The sequence below is a fragment of the Ahaetulla prasina genome, chromosome 8 (assembly GCF_028640845.1).
Source record: "Ahaetulla prasina isolate Xishuangbanna chromosome 8, ASM2864084v1, whole genome shotgun sequence".
NCBI lineage: Eukaryota > Metazoa > Chordata > Lepidosauria > Squamata > Colubridae > Ahaetulla > Ahaetulla prasina.
In genome coordinates this window covers 89,083,782-89,102,014 of record NC_080546.1, presented here as the reverse complement: position 1 = coordinate 89,102,014, position 18,233 = coordinate 89,083,782, and the positions used below count along the sequence as shown (strand labels likewise).

The 18,233-nt window shown below is 48.5% G+C and overlaps 1 protein-coding gene across 2 annotated transcripts in view; it reads right to left on the bottom strand.

The window, feature by feature from the left end:
• The window catches only part of NSUN7 (NOP2/Sun RNA methyltransferase family member 7), a 35,163-nt gene extending 17,147 nt beyond the window's left edge, over positions 1 to 18,016 (bottom strand). The window contains exons 1-6 of one of the 2 annotated variants that reach the window (XM_058193595.1): positions 17,914 to 18,016; positions 13,151 to 13,521; positions 8,555 to 8,613; positions 5,674 to 5,804; positions 4,589 to 4,741; positions 3,119 to 3,302 (exon numbers count right to left, since the gene is read on the bottom strand). In XM_058193595.1, the coding sequence (XP_058049578.1) occupies positions 3,119 to 3,302; positions 4,589 to 4,741; positions 5,674 to 5,804; positions 8,555 to 8,613; positions 13,151 to 13,463 (840 nt within the window). In that variant the 5' untranslated portion in view covers positions 13,464 to 13,521; positions 17,914 to 18,016. Of the gene's footprint in view, positions 1 to 3,118; positions 3,303 to 4,588; positions 4,742 to 5,673; positions 5,805 to 8,554; positions 8,614 to 13,150; positions 13,522 to 17,417; positions 17,560 to 17,913 lie in introns of those variants that run through there. The other variant, XM_058193593.1, reaches the window with a different exon arrangement.
• Positions 18,017 to 18,233: the final 217 nt, after the last annotated feature.

Sequence of the window (18,233 nt, the reverse complement as noted above, 5' to 3'; positions counted from 1 at the left end):
GAACTGGTCAGGATCGAACTGCTGGCAGTCGGCAGATTTAGCTTGCAATACTGCATTCTAACCCAGGGAGGGAGGGAGGGAAGAGGAAGGAAGGAAGGAAGAATGAATCAATCTTGAACTGGTCAGGATCGAACTGCTGGCAGTCGGCAGAATTAGCTTGCAATACTGCATTCCAACCCAGGGAGGAGGAAGGGCAATAGGAATAGCACTTATATACTGCTTCACAGCCCTCTCGAAGCGGATTACAGAGTCAGCATCTTTCCGCCAGCAATCTGGATCCTCATTTTACTGACCTCAGAAGGATGGAAGTATGAATCAACCTTGAACTGATCAGGATCGAACCGCTGGCAGTCGGCAGAATTAACCTGCAATACTGCAGTCCAACCCAGGGAGGGAGGAGGAGGAAGGGCAATAGGAATAGCACTTATATACTGCTTCACAGCCCTCTCAAGCGGATTACAGAGTCAGCATCTTTCCGCCAGCAATCTGGATCCTCATTTTACTGACCTCAGAAGGATGGAAGTATGAATCAACCTTGAACTGATCAGGATCGAACCGCTGGCAGTCGGCAGAATTAACCTGCAATACTGCAGTCTAACCCAGGGAGGAGGAAGGGCAATAGGAATAGCACTTATATACTGCTTCACAGAGCTTCACAGCCCTCTCGAAGCGGATTACAGAGTCAGTATCCTGCCCCAGCAATCTGGATCCTCATTTTACCGACCTCAGAAGGGTGGAAGAATGAATCAATCTTGAACTGGTCAGGATCGAACTGCTGGCAGTCGGCAGATTTAGCTTGCAATACTGCAGTCTAACTACTGTGCCATCACGGAAGGAAGGATGGAAGTATGAATCAACCTTGAACTGATCAGGATCGAACCGCTGGCAGTCGGCAGAATTAACCTGCAATACTGCAGTCTAACTACTGTGCCATCACGGAAGGAAGGAAGGAAGAATGAATCAATCTTGAACTGGTCAGGATCGAACTGCTGGCAGTCGACAGAATTAGCTTGCAATACTGCAGTCTAACTACTGTGCCATCACGGAAGGAAGGAGAATCTCTGTCAGGCTTTTATACCAAAATAATGCTACTGATCTGGTACTTACTTTTACACTCCATGCGTGCAAAGAGATCCTTCAACTCAGCTTCTCGGGCTGCAGACTTCACTCCGCATACAAACACCCGGGAAGTCTCCTGATTGGTCAGCACCGACATGTGAGCTACAGTGAGCCAGGATCCCATTTGTGCAATTAAAACATCGTCGTCCATATTCAATAGAGATTTCACCGAATGTACCGCCAGATTCCGGGAGTTATCCTAAGGACGAGAGGGGAACACCGGCGTGGGAATTATTCAGCTCGCCAACCGCGTGCCTTGTTCTGGGACCATATGGCATCGTAGGTCGGGTAACCTGAGTCAAAACGATGCTTTGACGGACAGCGAGAGCACTTGAAGGCTTACATATTACTTCATAATCTTTACAGCCCTTTCCAAGTGGTTTACAGAGTCAGTATCCTGCCCCCAGCAATCTGGGTCCTCGTTTTACCAACATCGGATGGAGGGAAGGCGGAGTCGACCTTGAGCCGGTCAGGATCGAACTGCTGGCAGTCGGCAGAATTAGCTTGCAATACTGCATTCTAACCCAGGGAGGGAGGGAGGGAAGAGGAAGGAAGGAAGGAAGGAAGGAAGGAAGGAAGGAAGGAAGGAAGGAAGGAAGGAAGGAAGGAAGGAAGGAAGGAAGGAAGGAAGGAAGGAAGGAAGGAAGAGGAGGAAAGGAAGGAAGGGAATGAGGGAAGAGGAAGGAAGGAAGGAAGGAAGGAAGGAAGGATGGATGGATGGATGGATGGATGATGGATAGAAGGAAGGAAGGAAGGAAGGAAGGAAGGAAGGAAGGAAGGAAGGAAGGAAGGAAGGAAGGAAGGGAAGGGCAATAGGAATAGCACTTATATACTGCTTCACAGAGCTTCACAGCCCTCTCGAAGCGGATTACAGAGTCAGCATCTTTCCGCCAGCAATCTGGATCCTCATTTTACCGACCTCGGAAGGATGGAAGAATGAATCAACCTTGAACTGGTCAGGATCGAACTGCTGGCAGTTCTGCTCACAGAGAGGGACTTCTTAGGGTGCCGTCAGCCAAGCAATGTCAACTGGCGGCCCCCAGGGGGAGGGCCTTCTCTGTGGGGGCTCCTATCCTGTGGAACGAACTTCCCCCTGGACTTCGTCAACTATCCGACCTTCGGACCTTTCGCCGCGAACTTAAAACTTATTTATTCCGTTTAGCTGGACTGGCTTGATGTTAAAAAATTTTAATTTGCTTTTATGGGTTTTAAATTTTTGTAAATTTTATAGGGTGTTATTGTATTTTAAATTTTTGGCCAATTGAATAAGTTTTTTAAGGGGTTCTTAATATTATATGTATTGTTCTTTTTGTATTTTATTTTGGCTGTGCACCGCCCTGAGTCCTTCGGGAGAAGGGCGGTATACAAATTAAAATATTATTATTATTATTATTATTAGACGGCAGAATTAACCTGCAATACTGCAGTCTAACTACTGTGCCATCACGGAAGGAAGGAAGGAAGGAAGGAAGGAAGGAAGGAAGGAAAGAAGGAAGGAAGGAAGGAAGGAAGGACGGACTAGCAATAGCACGTAGACTTATATACTGCTTCACAGCCATCTGTATTTTGGGGGGACCATCATCCTGGAAGGATTCAAAGACTTCTTCAGTAGAGTCCAGCAGTGGTGAGATTCAAATAATTTAACAACCGGTTCTCTGCGCTAATGACCGGCTGGGTGGGCCTGGCCATGGTGGGCGTGGCCAGGGAGTGTGATAGGCAGCCCTTGGCCTCTTGCACCTCACGGGAGCAAAAACGGACCACGGGGGGGTGGGTGTGTGGACATGCAGCACCCCCAACACACCGATTTGGGGCCTAGGAGGCCTCCCTGCACTTACCTGACAGCCAAAATGGGATGCGTGGAGACTCTTGGGGCAGGGCGGAGTGGGGATGGGCGGAGAAAAGCCAGCAATTTAACTGCCTGTTCGACCGAACCGGACTGGACCGGATGTGACCGAACCGGCTGAATCCCACCACTGGAGTGCACCCTCTTTTCCCTTACTTGCAAGAGGAGCTTGTGATCGGTGTAGAGTTCCGAAGTCAGCAGCTTTTCTTTAAGGGAAGACGGGAAAATGAGTCCATCCTCGCAGTGTTTGTCCTGGCAATATGTGTAACCGTCAAAATTGGAGATGGACTCTACTTTCACGAAGCCTTCCTTCTGCAAGAAGCCGTGAACTTCTTCCAGGCTGTAACAAGAAACCACAAAGGTTATTAAACGTGGCACATTGGCGAAAGCGAAAAAAGAACAACAACGACGACAACAAAATAATCACCCTTAGGTTTGTAGGTACAGGCGGTCCCCAACGTACAGCTCACAATTGAGCCCTGAATTTATGTTGCTGAGTGAGAAATTGGTTCGGTCAGTTTTGCCCCGTTTTTAAAAGGCTCCTCTGACGATCCCGGGCTGAGTTGCCTGATCGTCAGAGGCGTTTCTTTTCTTCTTTTAAAAGCATTTTTTTCGGCCGAAGAAAAAAATGCTTTTAAAAGTGAAAAAAAAAACAAAAACCTCTGAGGATCACGCGGCTCAGCTGGGCATGGGCGGGGGGAGGGGGGCAAGGATTTTTGCTACCGGTTCTCCAAACCACCTGCCACCATCGCTACCGGATCGGGCGATCCGGTCCGAACCGGGAGCCTTTCACCCCTGGAATGGGGAGTTTGCAGTATCCTTCCCCTGCCACACCCACCAAGCCACACCACATCCACCAAGCCACGGCCACAGAACCGGTAGTAAAAAAAATTGAATTCTACCACTGGTGGGCGTGGCGAGGGTGGGCGTGGCCAGCTCAACGTCACTCGCGTCGGGAGCGCCTGTGGCGGCCCGAGCGCTCTGCCAGAGAAAATGGGCTCCTGTTTTTGGCTGTGACGGCCTCCTGCAGCCCTCGTTAGTGGAAACGGAGCTCGGGAAGGCCGTCCACGGCCTTCGTGAGCTGCATTTTCGCTGGCAGAGGCACTCTGGGCCGGTCCTTTGCTGTTTCCAGGGCGGCCCCGCGAGCCAAATCTAAGCGCCCATTGGGCTGGATCTGCCCCCTGGGCCTTGAGTTTGACACCCCTGGTTTAAAAGTCACGGTCACCGAACGTCAAGATTTTTGCACATTTGTAACTTGAAGAAGTGGGACGCGGTGGTTCAGTGGCTAAGACGCTGAGCTTGTCGATTGAAAGGTTGGCAGTTCAGCTGTTCGGATCCCTAGTGCCGCCTTACAGGTGAGCTCCCGTGACTTGTCCCGGCTTCTGCCAACCTAGCAGTTCGAAAGCAGGTTAAAAAAAATACAAGTAGAAAAACAGGTACCACCTTTCGTGGGAAGGGAACAGCGTCTTCGGACAGCGCTGGCTCTTCGGCTTTGAAACGGAGATGAGTACTGCCCCCTAGAGTTGGGAACGACTAGCACATATGTGCAAGGAGAACCTTTAACTTTAACTTGAAGGAAAGTGGCGGGCAAAAGAAAAGAAAAACCAAGAAGTCCGTAGAGCTCACCTGATTTTCAAGGTGTTCACCCAGGTGTAGATTGGCAAAGTTGAAGCCCTCTGCTCTTGTCTCCGAATTGTTTCTGGTAGAATATGCTCGATGGTAAGAGCGTCGTGTTTGATTCGGCATCTCGCCAACGCAGCGGCCAGCTTGGTCTTAAAACTAGAGATTCCGAAAGGAAGAACATTTGAGCTTCAGGCTTCGTCCGTACGAGAACAGGAATTCCAGCCTTGCTCAAATATCAGCATCGAAATTACGGCGAGGAACCCTTGGCCCCGGGAGAGCAGGGGTGAAATCCAGCAGGTTCTGACAGGTTCTGGCGAACCGGTAGCGGAAATTTTGAGCAGTTCAGAGAACCGGCAAATGCCACCTCTGGCTGGGCCCAGAGTCGAGTGGGAATGGAGATTTTGCAGTATCCTTCCTCTGCCATCCCCACCAAGCCATACCACACCCACCAAGCCACGCCCATAGAACCGGTAGTAAAACAATTTGGATTTCACCCCTGCAGGAGAGGTAGACAGTTTTCTTGAGACACAGTCATGATTTTTTTTCAAAATGAAGGATAGTTGGCCAAAGCACAATTTAGAAGAAAATAATTGTAGCTCAGGGTTGAACTCTGGGGTCCTTGGTTCTCCCTGAGCTTGGTTGTTTTCTTGCGGAAGTTTCATGACCCAACTAGGGAACATCATCAGTACTAGAAGGGGAGAGGAGGAGGGGAAGGGGAACAAGGAGAAGGAGGGAGGAGGAGGAGGAGGAGGAAGAGGGAGGAGGAGGAGGGAAAGGAGAAGAAAGAGGAGGACGCGGAGGAGGAGAAGAGGAGGAGGAGGAGGAAGAGGAGAAGGAGGAGGAGGAGGAGGAGGAGGAGGAGGAGGAGGAGGAGGAGGAGAAGAAGAGGAAGAATTCTCAGAGAGGAAACCCCACTCCCTTCTAGTGCTGAAGAATCGCCTAGATTCTTGTCGCTGGACAACAAACCAGGAGCAAACCTTTATAATTAAATAATAATAGGATTCCAGGCATCTCTTTTTATTTTTTTTCCACATGGAAAACAAAATTCGATTTCACGCCCAGCAGCCCTGTGCTTTCTGGAGGTCTACCTGCATAGATAATGCTCCACTTCTTGAACTTCTGCTACGGTTTCTTCGTCCTCGGGAATCGAGCGAGCTTCAAACTTCCGGTCCTGAAGGTCATACAGCATCACCACGACTAAGCTGGTCAAGTCATCTGACTGCAAGAGGACCAGATGGAATAGAATTGTTTATTGGCCAAGTGAGATCGGACACACAAGGAATTTGTCTTCAGTGCGTAAAGTGTACATAAAAGATGTGATAGATCATGATCATAGTCATCATAAATACATTAATCAAGAATCATACGATACAACACTTAGTGATAGTTATAGGTTGCTAATAAGCAATCAAATCATACTAGGAAACAAATAAAACAATATAAATCGTAAGGATACAAGCAACAAAGTTACAGTCATACAGTCATAAGTGGAAAGAGATTGGTGATGGGAACTATGAGAAGATTAATAGTAGTGCAGATTCAATAAATAGTTCGACAGTGTTGAGGGAATTATTTGTTTAGCAGAGTGATGGCGTTTGGGAAAAAACTGTCCTTGTGTCTAGTTGTTCTGGTGTGCAGGGCTCTATAGCATCATTTTGAGGGTAGGAGTTGAAACAGTTTATGTCCAGGATGCGAGTGATCTGCAAATATTTTCACGGCCCTCTTCTTGATTTGTGCAGTATATACAGGTCCTCAATGGAAGGCAGGTTGGTAGCGATTATTTTTTCTGCAGTTCTAATTATCCTCTGAAGTCTGTGTTTTTCTTGTTGGGTTGCAGAACCGAACCAGACAGTTATGGAGGTGCTTATAGAATTATAGAGATGGACATCAAGGCCAAGAAACATCAATATCGACAGTCCTCGACTTACAACCGTTCACTTAGTGGCCATTCGGAAGTTACAACGGCCACTGGAAAAAGTGACATGTGTCCGTTTTTCACCCCTACGACCGTTTCAGCCACCCCGTGGTCATGTGATCAAAATCCAGTTGCTTGGCAACCGACTCATATTTATGACGGTGGTAGCGTCCAGGGGGCGTCGGGTGATCCCCTTTTGAGACCTTCTGACGGGCAACGTCAACGGGGGAGGGAAGCCAGATTCACTTAGTGACCAGGTTACCAACTTGAACCACTATAGCGGTTCGCTTAGCAACGGTGGCAAGGAAGGTCGTAACGGGGGACAAAACTCCTTTAACAATTGTCTGGCTTAGCGACGGAAACGTTAGGCTCAATGGTGGCCGTAGAATGAAGTCAAAACAGCCGCCATCCAATCGGGCAGAATTTAGCCTGGCGAGATTGAAAAGTAAACAATACTTTCCCAATGTGGCAGATGTGGAGAGGCTGGGAGTTTTAGTCTTTATTGCACACCTCCGTGGTCATCTTACAGGCAACGCCCAAGTTACCCAGTTGTGATGCAGGTTATTTATTCCCGTGGAATCGCGATAGCGCTTAGACTTATATCCTGCTTCACAGAGCTTCGCAGCCCTCTCTAAGCGGTTTACAGCCCTCTCCCTCTCTTTCCCCCCCCCCCCCAGCAATCTGGATCCTCGTTTTACCGACCTCGGAAGGATGGAAGGCCGAGTCAACCTTGAACTGGTCAGGATCGAACTGCTGGCAATCAGCAGAATTAGCCTGCAATACTGCAGTCTAACTACTGTGCCATTACGGAAGGAAGGAAGGAAGGAAGGAGGGAGGGAGGGAAGGAGAGAGGGAGGGAGGGAGGGAAGGAAGGAAAGAAGGAAGGAAGGAAGGAAGGTAGATAGATAGTAACAGCACTTAGACTTATATACCGCTTCACAGTGTTTTACAGCGCTCTCTAAGCGGTTTACAGAGTCAGCCTCTTGCCCCCAGAAATCTGGATCCTCGTTTTTTACCCACCTCAGAAGGATGGAAGGCTGAATCAACTTTTGAACCTGTCAGGATTGAACTGGTGGCAGTTGGCAGACTAAGCCTGCAATACTGCATTCTAACTACTGTGCCATCACGGATGGACGGACGGACGGACGGACGGAAGGAAGGAAGGAAGGAAGGAAGGAAGGAAGGAAGGAGCAATAGCACTTAGTCTTATATACCGTTTCATAGAGCTTGACAGCCCCCTCTAAGCAGTTTACAGAGTCAGCCTCTTGCCCCCAACAATCTGGGTCCTCATTTTACCAACCTCGGAAGGATGGAAGGCTGAGTCAACCTCTGAACCTGTCAGGATTGAATTGCTGGCAGTTGGCAGCCTGCAATACTGGGAAGGAAGGAAGGAAGGAAGGAAGGAAGGAAGGAAGGAAGGAAGGAAGGAAGGAAGATACCAATAGCACTTAGACTTATACACCGCTTCACAGTGCTTTTACAGCCCTCTCTAAGCGGTTTACAGAGTCAGCCTCTTGCCCCCAGTAATCTGGGTCCTCATTTTACTGACCTCGGAAGGACGGAAGGCTGAGTCAACCTTGAGCCTGGTAAGATTCGATCTGCCAAATTGCAGGCAGCCGGCAGTCAGCAGAAAGTAGCATGCAGTACTGCACTCTAACCACTGCACCACCGCGGCTCGGAACTGAATAAACTGGGCTCAAGAAAATGTTTTGGAGAACAGAAGTCATGTCCGAGGGGAGGGATCCAAAAACTTAAGATGTGGGTCATGACGAAACACCTGGAACCTGCCTTGGACCACGCATGAAACCTTGATTGCACATCTCCAAGCACCATTGTGCGGTTTTTTTGATCTCTTGCAAAATGCCCAGCCTAGGATGATGGCTTTAGTGTCCCCTGCACCAACTGGGCTGGAACTTCCAAACGATATATGAAAATCGTATTTATTTTATTTTTTAGCATGAAATCCAGGGCGTCTCCGATAAGATTTGCTTGAACTATGCGGCAAGGCGAACAAGACTTGATATTTGAAAAAAACGAATTCGGTGTCTACTTACTATCGATTGCAAGGGGTAAACACCACTGTCTATCAACACGTATTCCAAAACGTCTTGATCTGGAGGAGAGAAAAGGAAGACCATAAGGAAAGGCATTGCAAGCGATCGCAAAGTGCTCTTCAAAGGATCAGAGACGGGTCAAAACGTTTGAACCACCTGAAAATAGATAGGCAGATACAGAATAACAGAGGCGGAAGGGACCTTGGAGGTCATCTAGTCCAACCCCCTCACCCCCACCCAAGCAGAAGATCCTACACCATTTCTGGCAGATGGCAGTCCGATGGCAGAAAGCCTCCAGTGATGAAGCTCCCACAACTTCCGAAGGCAACTTCTGTTCCATGGGTTGATGGTTCTCACTGTCAGAAAATTTCTCCTCATTTCCAGGTTGAATCTCTCCTTGGTCAGTTTCCATCCATTATTCCTTGTGTGGCCTTCGGGTGCTTTGGAGAATAGCTTGACCTCTTCATTCCCTCCCCACTCCTGGGGGAAGGACACTGCAAAATCTCCATTCCCACCCCACCCCTGGGGGAAGGACATTGCAAAATCTCCATTCCCACCCCACTCCTGAGGGAAGGATATTGCAAAATCCTCATTCCTTCCCCACCCCTGGGGTAAGGATATTGCAAAATCTCCATTCCCTCCACACTCCTGGGGGAAGGATACTGCAAAATCCCCATTCCCTCCCCACTCCTGGGGAAGGATACTGCAAAATCTCCATTCCTCCCACTCCTGGGGAAGGATATTGCAAAATCTCCATTCCTCCCACTCCTGGGGAAGGATATTGCAAAATCTCCATTCCTCCCACTCCTGAGGAAGGATATTGCAAAATCTCATTCCTCCCACTCCTGGGGAAGGATACTGCAAAATCCCATTCCACCCCACTCCTGGGGAAGGATACTGCAAAATCTCCATTCCCTCCCACTCCTGGGGAAGGAAACTGCAAAATCCCATTCCTCCCGACTCCTGGGGAAGGACATTGCAAAATCTCCATTCCTCCCCACTCCTGGGGGAAGGACATTGCAAAATCTCCATTCCCACCCTACTCCTGGGGAAGGATACTGCAAAATCCCCATTCCCACCCCACTCCAGGGGAAGGACATTGCAAAATCTCCATTCCCACCCAACTCCTGGGGAAGGATACTGCAAAATCTCCATTCCCACCCCACCCCTGGGGGAAGGACATTGCAAAATCTCCATTCCCACCCCACTCCTGAGGGAAGGATATTGCAAAATCCTCATTCCTTCCCCACCCCTGGGGTAAGGATATTGCAAAATCTCCATTCCCTCCACACTCCTGGGGGAAGGATACTGCAAAATCCCCATTCCCTCCCCACTCCTGGGGGAAGGATACTGCAAAATCTCCATTCCCTCCCCACTCCTGGGGGAAGGATATTGCAAAAATCTCCATTCCCACCCCACTCCTGAGGGAAGGATACTGCAAAATCTCCATTACCTCCCACTCCTGGGGGAAGGATATTGCAAAATCTCCATTCCCTCCCCACACCTGGGGGAAGGATACTGCAAAATCTCCATTCCCTCCCGACTCCTGGGGGAAGGAAACTGCAAAATCCCCATTCCCTCCCGACTCCTGGGGGAAGGACACTGCAAAATCCCCATTCCCTCCCCACACCTGGGGGAAGGACACTGCAAAATCCCCATTCCCTCCCCACTCCTGGGGGAAGGACATTGCAAAATCTCCATTCCCTCCCCACTCCTGGGGGAAGGATACTGCAAAATCCCCATTCCCACCCCACTCCTGGGGGAAGGATACTGCAAAATCTCCATTCCCTCCCCACTCCTGGGGGAAGGAAACTGCAAAATCCCCATTCCCTCCCGACTCCTGGGGGAAGGACATTGCAAAATCTCCATTCCCTCCCCACTCCTGGGGGAAGGACATTGCAAAATCTCCATTCCCACCCTACTCCTGGGGAAGGATACTGCAAAATCCCCATTCCCACCCCACTCCAGGGGAAGGACATTGCAAAATCTCCATTCCCACCCAACTCCTGGGGAAGGATACTGCAAAATCTCCATTCCCTCCCCAATCGTGGGGGAAGGATACTGTAAAATCTCCATTCCCACCCCACTCCTGGGGAAGGATATTGCAAAATCTCCATTCCCTCCCCATTCTTGGGGGAAGGATACTGCAAAATTCCCACTCCTGGGGGAAGGATACTGCAAAATCTCCATTCCTACCCCACTCTGGGGCCAGCCGGTGGCGGTATTTGCCGGTTCTTTGAACCGCTCGAAATTTCCGCTACCGGTTTTCCAGAACCTGTCAGAACCTGCTGGATTTTCACCCGTGCCATGGAGGTGACAAGATCACCGCGAGAAAACAACAGATCCTCCCCCCCTTGCACTGGGGAACCATTTTCGGCCGTTTCCAAGGACTCAGACTGGGTTCCTATCGTTTGGCACACCGATTCAGACATAGCATTCTCTGTTTTGCAGGTTACTCCGGGTAACTCTCTCGCGAGCCCACTTTCACTCATGACTGACCTTTCGGGATAACGCTTAAAAATGGAACATTGCTCCAAAGTGTTGGGAGATTCGACGGAGTTATGTTTGCATGGATCGCGTCCAATTCTTTCTCTCTTTTTTTTTCCTTTGGGAAGCGATGCATTTTTTATAATTGACAATTTTTAAAATATTTATTTTTTGTAATAGGTTTTTTTTTAATGTTTTTAACTTAAACATTCCATCTTCCCTTAAACGGCGTGTCGTCTGGGTATAAATCTGTGCAATAACCCTCAAGATTTATAACAGCATTGATCCTGATTCTCTGATCTTACAGTAATAATAATGAGCATAATACATCTATTCATTTCTCTCTCTTAATGTATCTTCTAGTATACGGGCCCCCAACCTTGGCAACTTTAAGCCTGGTGGACTTCAACTCCCAGAATTCAAAGCTGGCTGGGGTATTCTGGGAGCTGAAGTCCACCAGGCTTAAAGTTGCCAAGGTTGGAGACCCCTGTTCTAGTAAGAATATAATTATCATCATATTAAATATAATAATCTTAACAGTCATATTAATAAGAATCATCATCTTGCTTACTTCTTTATCTTAACATTTTTTGTATATTTCACTGATCTCCGGTTATTTCTAACTTCTATTTATTTTCCAACCATCCAGCGGTGAAATCCAAATTTTTTTACTACCGGTTCTGTGGGCGTGGCTTGGTGGGCGTGGCAGGGGAAGGATACTGCAAAATCCCCATTCCCTCCCCACTCCTGGGGGAAGGACATTGCAAAATCTCCATTCCCACTCCACCCCTGGGAGAAGGATACTGCAAAATCTCCATTTCCACCCCACTCCTGGGGGAAGGATATTGCAAAATCCCCATTCCCTCCCCACTCCTGGGGGAAGGATACTGCAAAATCTCCATTTCCACCCCACTCCTGGGGGAAGGATACTGCAAAATCCCCATTCCCTCCCTACTCCTGGGGGAAGGATACTGCAAAATCTCCATTCCCACCCCACTCTGGGGCCAGGCAGAGGTGGTATTTGCCAGTTCTCTGAACTGCTCAAAGTTTCTGCTACCGGTTCTCCAGAACCTGCTGGATTCCACCCCTGCAACCATCCGAAAAATAACTCCCATGTCATATAATATTCAGTTTGTTCTTTCTCCTTTATAGCAAGCGTTAATCTATTTGTTTCTGCTGTCAACTCTGAAGTTGCCCTGACTGAGGCCGTCTTTGAGGCTTCAGGGTTGCCACAAGGGAGAGGAGGGAATGAGAGATGGCTGGGGGTTTGTAGCCAAAACAAAATACTTTCCCTTGAGAACCAAGGACATCCCAACAGGTGGCTGAAGAGGAGGAATGATGTTACCAAGCAACTGGACAGCCACATGATTGGACCATGTGACTGTTTGTTTGGAAAGAGGGGGAAATGTTTACTTTTAATTAGATAAAAACCGCGGGAAACTTTAGAGTCAGTTTCCACCAATTTATGCTAATGTTCTGTCCCCCTCGCCTCAGTCCGAGCGATGGCTTAATTAGCCGGCACTATCAGCTCTGGCAGCAAACTAGCGAGCGTCTGTTATCTCCCTTGATGCCGATGAGTCAACAAACAGTTCTTCAGCTCTAGTCAAGCAGTTGATTTGCCTGCTACGAAGAGGCACAGCAGCCCTCGCTGGTTTTATATCCTGTGGGGTGTAGCTCCATGACTCAGCACTTCCTAGGCCTGCCCCACCCCTGCTTCTGTTGTTCCCGCCTCTCCTGCCTACGAAACCTAGGGTCCAACCAAGCCTGATTGCCATCAGCTGGGTCTGAAGGCGTGGCCTGGGGGGGAAAGAGTCAGGGGACGGAGGCCTCGTTATCTCCTCCACCTGGCCTGCCTCTGGCTCCTGGAGCTGAGCCAGGGAAGCCGGTGCTCCCGAAGTAAGTCCTGACGGCCCTTCCCCCTCACTTTCCAAGTCACTTTCTGGCAAGGGGCCCGGCTCGGGGGGCACAGACACAACAGCTAATATGATCTAATTCAACAAAACTGTTCTTTGAGGAATCTATTTGCCTCGAAGTTCTGATTGTTATGAGCGTATTTACTTGGAACCCTGACCAGTGACTCCGAGGCCCATAAATGCGTTTTCTACTTACATTTTAGAGCACTGAACGCCAGTTCATAGGACAATCGCTGGAATTCTTCGTCTTTGAAATCCGGAAGAGATGGCAATGGCCCGGTTCCGTATTTCACCAGGATTTTATCGTGAGGTTTTTCATTACGGACGCTCTGGAAAATCTGGGCGGCACTGAGGTACAGGGGGTCTTGATACCCATTTTTCACAACCGCCTCTGTCGAACTGATGTCAGAAGGCAGTATTTCACTGGAAAATATTGTTTCGTGCATGCTGGAAAGCTCGCTTGCAATATTGTGCTCTGCGGACCCCAACCTGCTCCTTAGAATCGGCATGGTTGTCGTACGGATGGGTTTTCGGCGTTGCAGGCGGGAAATCAGAATTTTAAAAGCCCTGTGGAAATACATAGAAGGCCCAAAACGGGCATTATAAATAACGTCCGGTTGAAATTCAACTTTGTACCTTTTTCTTAAATGCAGGGGTGAAATGCTCCCGGTTCGGACCGGATCGCCCGATTCGGTAGCGATGGCGGCAGGTGGTTTGAAGAACCGATAGCAAAAATCACTGCCCCCCCTCCCCCCCGGCCCCAGCTGAGCCACGTGATCATCAGAGGTTTTTTTTGTTTTTTTTACTTTTAAAAGCATATTTTCTTCGGCTGACAGAGTCACTTGGCAGACGCTCGCTAGTTTGCTGCCATAGCTGATAGTGCCAGCTAATTAAGCCATCGCTCGGACGAAGGCGAGGGGGGACATGGATGGACCTTTAGATGTCCACTCCTCTAAGGTCACAGACATTGGGAAGTGAAGCTGTACCGGTTGAATATCCAACCATCAGCCTCAGCCAATGTTTGCTGCGAGAAGGACAGCGAAAAATGCAATATCATACCCAAGCAACACTGAAAAAGCAACAGGTTTGAACTTGGCAGGCTCGGGTTTGGGGGTTCCTCCCTCCCTCCCTCCCTCCCTCCAGTGGGTAGCCTTTCCTCTGGATGAGGGTTGGATTAGAAGACCTCTGAGGGTTCCATCCCACTTCTGTGACCATCCTAGACCAAAAATGCCAGGATTTTTTAAAAAAACCTGGCCCTCGGATAAATCAGCCATCAATAGACATGTAGACACGAACAGCATCTGCAGATTGTGCAAAAGAGACCATCAACCAGCACAAAAGAGAACAAAAAGATTTCAGCAGCTCTCCGCCAATAATTATAATAATGTTTCCTGATTGCTTAGTTGTACCCTATGACTATCATTAAGTGTTGTACCTTAGAGTTGTTGATGAACGTATCTTTTCTTTTATGTACACCGAGAGCATATGCACCAAGACAAATTCCTTGTGTGTCCAATCAGACTTGGCCAATAAAAAAAATCTATTCTATTCTATTCTATTCTATTCTATTCTATTCTACTCTACTCTACTCTACTCTATTCTATTCTGACAGCAAAATTTCAGGAATTGCCAAAAAAAAAAAGAAAGAAAGAAAGAAAGAAAGAAAGAAAGAAAGAAAGAAAGAAAGAAAGAAAGAAAGAAAGAAAGAAAGAAATCAAAATATCCACCTTCATATGACATTGGAAGAGGGCATTGAAAAATCAAGACGGCGGCATCCATGACCAACTTGATGAAGGTATCTTTTCTTTTATGTACACCGAGAGCGTATGCACCAAGACAAATTCCTTGTATATCCAATCACACTTGGCCAATAAAGAATTCTATTCTATTCTATTCTATTCTATTCTATTCCATTCCATTCCGTATTTTCTATTCTATTCTATTCTATTCTATTCTATTCTATTCCATTCCATTCCATTCCATTCCGTATTTTCTATTCTATTCTATTCTATTCTATTCTGACGTCAAAATTTCAGGAATTGCCAAAAAAAGAAAGGAAGGAAGGAAGGAAGAAAGAAAGAAAGGAAGGAAGAAATCAAAATATCCACCTTCATATGACACTGGAAGAGGGCATTAAAAAATCAAGACGGTGGCATCCATGACCAACTTGATGAAGATATCTTTTCTTTTATGTACATTGAGAGCATATGCACCAAGACAAATTCCTTGTATATCCAATCACACTTGGCTAATAAAGAATTCTATTCTATTCTATTCTATTCTATTCTATTCTATTCTATTCTATTCTATTCTATTCTATTCTAAGGGACTGTCTAGTCTCTTCTTAAAAACCTCCAGTGAAGAAGCACCCACAACCTCCGGCAGCAACTCCTCCTTAATTTTAATTCTCCTTGAATTTCTCCTTAATTCCAGGTTGCTTCTCTCCTGGATGAGTTTCCAGCCCCGGAATCAGAATAGAGCTGGAAGGGACCTTGGAGGTCTTCTAGTCTAACCCCCTTGTTCAAGAAGGAAACCCTATATACCATTTTAGAGAAGCGACTGTCTATTATCTCTTCTTAAAAACCTCGGGTGATGAAGCAGCCACAAGGAGATCCGCAGCAAAAGTTCCCTAGGCTGCACCTTTTGAACTGCCAGCCTGGCTTGGAAAAAGCAGCCAGGAGCCAAGAAGCTCTTACCTGCCCAGCCCCATCCCGATCTTCCCCTAAAGCAGCGGCCCCCCAACCTCGGCCACTTGAAGCCTGGAGGACTACAACTCCCAGAATACCCTAAAGCAGGGGTCCCCCAATTTTGGCCACTTGAAGCCTGGAGGACTAAAACTCCCAGAATAGCCTAAAGCAGGGGTTCCCAACCTTGGCCACTTGAATAGAATAGAATAGAACAGAATAGAATAGAATAGAATTTTTATTGGCCAAGTGTGATTGGACACACAAGGAATTTGTTGTGGTGCATAAGCTCACAGTGCACATAAAAGAAAAGATACGTTCATCAAGGTACAACATTTACAACACAAATGGTGGTCAATATATCAATATAAATCATAAGGATTACCAGCAACAAAGTTACAGTCATACAGTCATAAGTGGAAAGAGATTGGTGAGGGGAATGATGAGACGATTAATAGTAGTGCAGATTTAGTAAATAGTTTGACAGTGTTGAGGGAATTATTTAGAGGACTACAACTCCCAGAATACCCTAAAGCAGGGATCCCCAACCTCGGCCACTTTAAGCCTGGAGGACTCCAACTCCCAGAATACCCTAAAGCAGGGATCCCCAAATCCCAGAATACCCTAAAGCAGGGGTTCCCAACCTTGGCCACTTTAAGCCTGGAGGACTTCAATAAATAAATGTGATACAGATAAAACAGAGGTTTTATCTGTATCGCATTTATTTATTGTTGGTTTTTACTTGGCTGTGAACCGCCCTGAGTCCTTCGGGAGAAGGGCGGTATAAAAATTAAATTATTATTTATTATTATTATTTAACTCCCAGAATACCCTAAAGCAGGGGTCCCCAAATCCCAGAATACCCTAAAGCAGGGGTCCCCCAACCTCAGCCATTTTAAGCCTGGAGGACTCCAACTCCCAGAATACCCTAAAGCAGGGGTCCCCAAATCCCAGAATACCCTAAAGCAGGGGTCCCCCAACCTCAGCCATTTTAAGCCTGGAGGACTCCAACTCCCAGAATACCCTAAAGCAGGGGTCCCCAAATCCCAGAATACCCTAAAGCAGGGGTCCCCCAACCTCAGCCATTTTAAGCCTGGAGGACTCCAACTCCCAGAATACCCTAAAGCAGGGGTCCCCAACCTTGGCCGCTTGAAGCCTGGAGGACTTCAACTCCCAGAATACCCTAAAGCAGGGGTCCCCAAATCCCAGAATACCCTAAAGCAAGGATCCCCCAACCTCGGCCACTTTAAGCCTGGAGGACTCCAACTCCCAGAATACCCTAAAGCAGGGGTCCCCAACCTTGGCCGCTTGAAGCCTGGAGGACTTCAACTCCCAGAATACCCTAAAGCAGGAGCCCCCAAATCCCAGAATACCCTAAAGCAGGGGTCCCCCAACCTCGGCCACTTTAAGCCTGGAGGACTTCAACTCTCAGAATACCCTAAAGCAGGAGCCCCCAAATCCCAGAATACCCTAAAGCAGGGGTCCCCCAACCTTGGCCGCTTTAAGCCTGGAGGACTTCAACTCCCAGAATACCCTAAAGCAGGGGTCCCCAAATCCCAGAATACCCTAAAGCAGGGGTCCCCAACCTTGGCCGCTTGAAGCCTGGAGGACTTCAACTCCCAGAATCCCCCAGCCAGCAAAGCTGGCTGGGGAATTCTGGGAGTTGAAGTCCACCAGGCTTCAAGCGGCCAAGGTTGGGGACCCCTGCCCTAAAGGATGCTGGACCACCACCACCCCAAAAAAAAAGCCCGGAGGTGGAGGGGGGTGGGAACGACTCACCTGGCGCCTCCTGCCCACCAAGCCGAGCCCTCCAGCCGGGGGAACCCCTCTATAAAAGACGGCCGGCGGGATCCCCCCCCCCGATCGCTTCCAGGCGCCTCTGCTGCCCCTCCCCAATCTTCAGCGCGCCCGGTCCTGTCCCCTCCGCGAGGGGAGGGGCGGGGGCGTCGCCTGGCCCGGCCCACGCGCCACACCCACCGCCCGGAGGGGGGGCGGAGTCGAGGGAGGAGGGAGGGAGGGGGACGAACCCTCAGCCCTACCGGCCGTTTCATTCAAATGAGGATTCGGGCCTTCCGAAGAAGAGAAGAGAGGGGAGGGGGGTTTCTCCAATAGGGGTGGGTGGGACAGACCTTCCCCCCCCCTCACTATCCGTTTCAGGCTTGGGAGAGGGAGTTTAGGAGACTGGACAACGACCCTTCTCGGCCCCCACCCCACCCCAGGGAAGGGCCTTACAGCCCGGTTTTTGCAACCTTGTCCCCCCCGCCCCCCGCCACACCTGGCGCTTTGGTACAGTCCGCGGGCTGCCCGCGATTGGCTGAGTGGCTTGTCTCTGTTTGCAGGTAGCTCCGTTGCTGGGCTGGGCCGGTCGGCTGGCTGAGCTGAGATTTCTTACGGGGCTGCTGGGGCTACTGATAATAATAATAATAATAATAATAATGATAATAATAATAATAATAGCAACAGCAACAACAACAACAACAACAACAAGTGATGTAGGAATTTAGCACCCACCCCCCTCCTAGAAGAATGAAATATTCTAGGAAATATTTTAAAAAGCAGAATATTATACCTTCCTGGATGAGAAATGGAGAAACA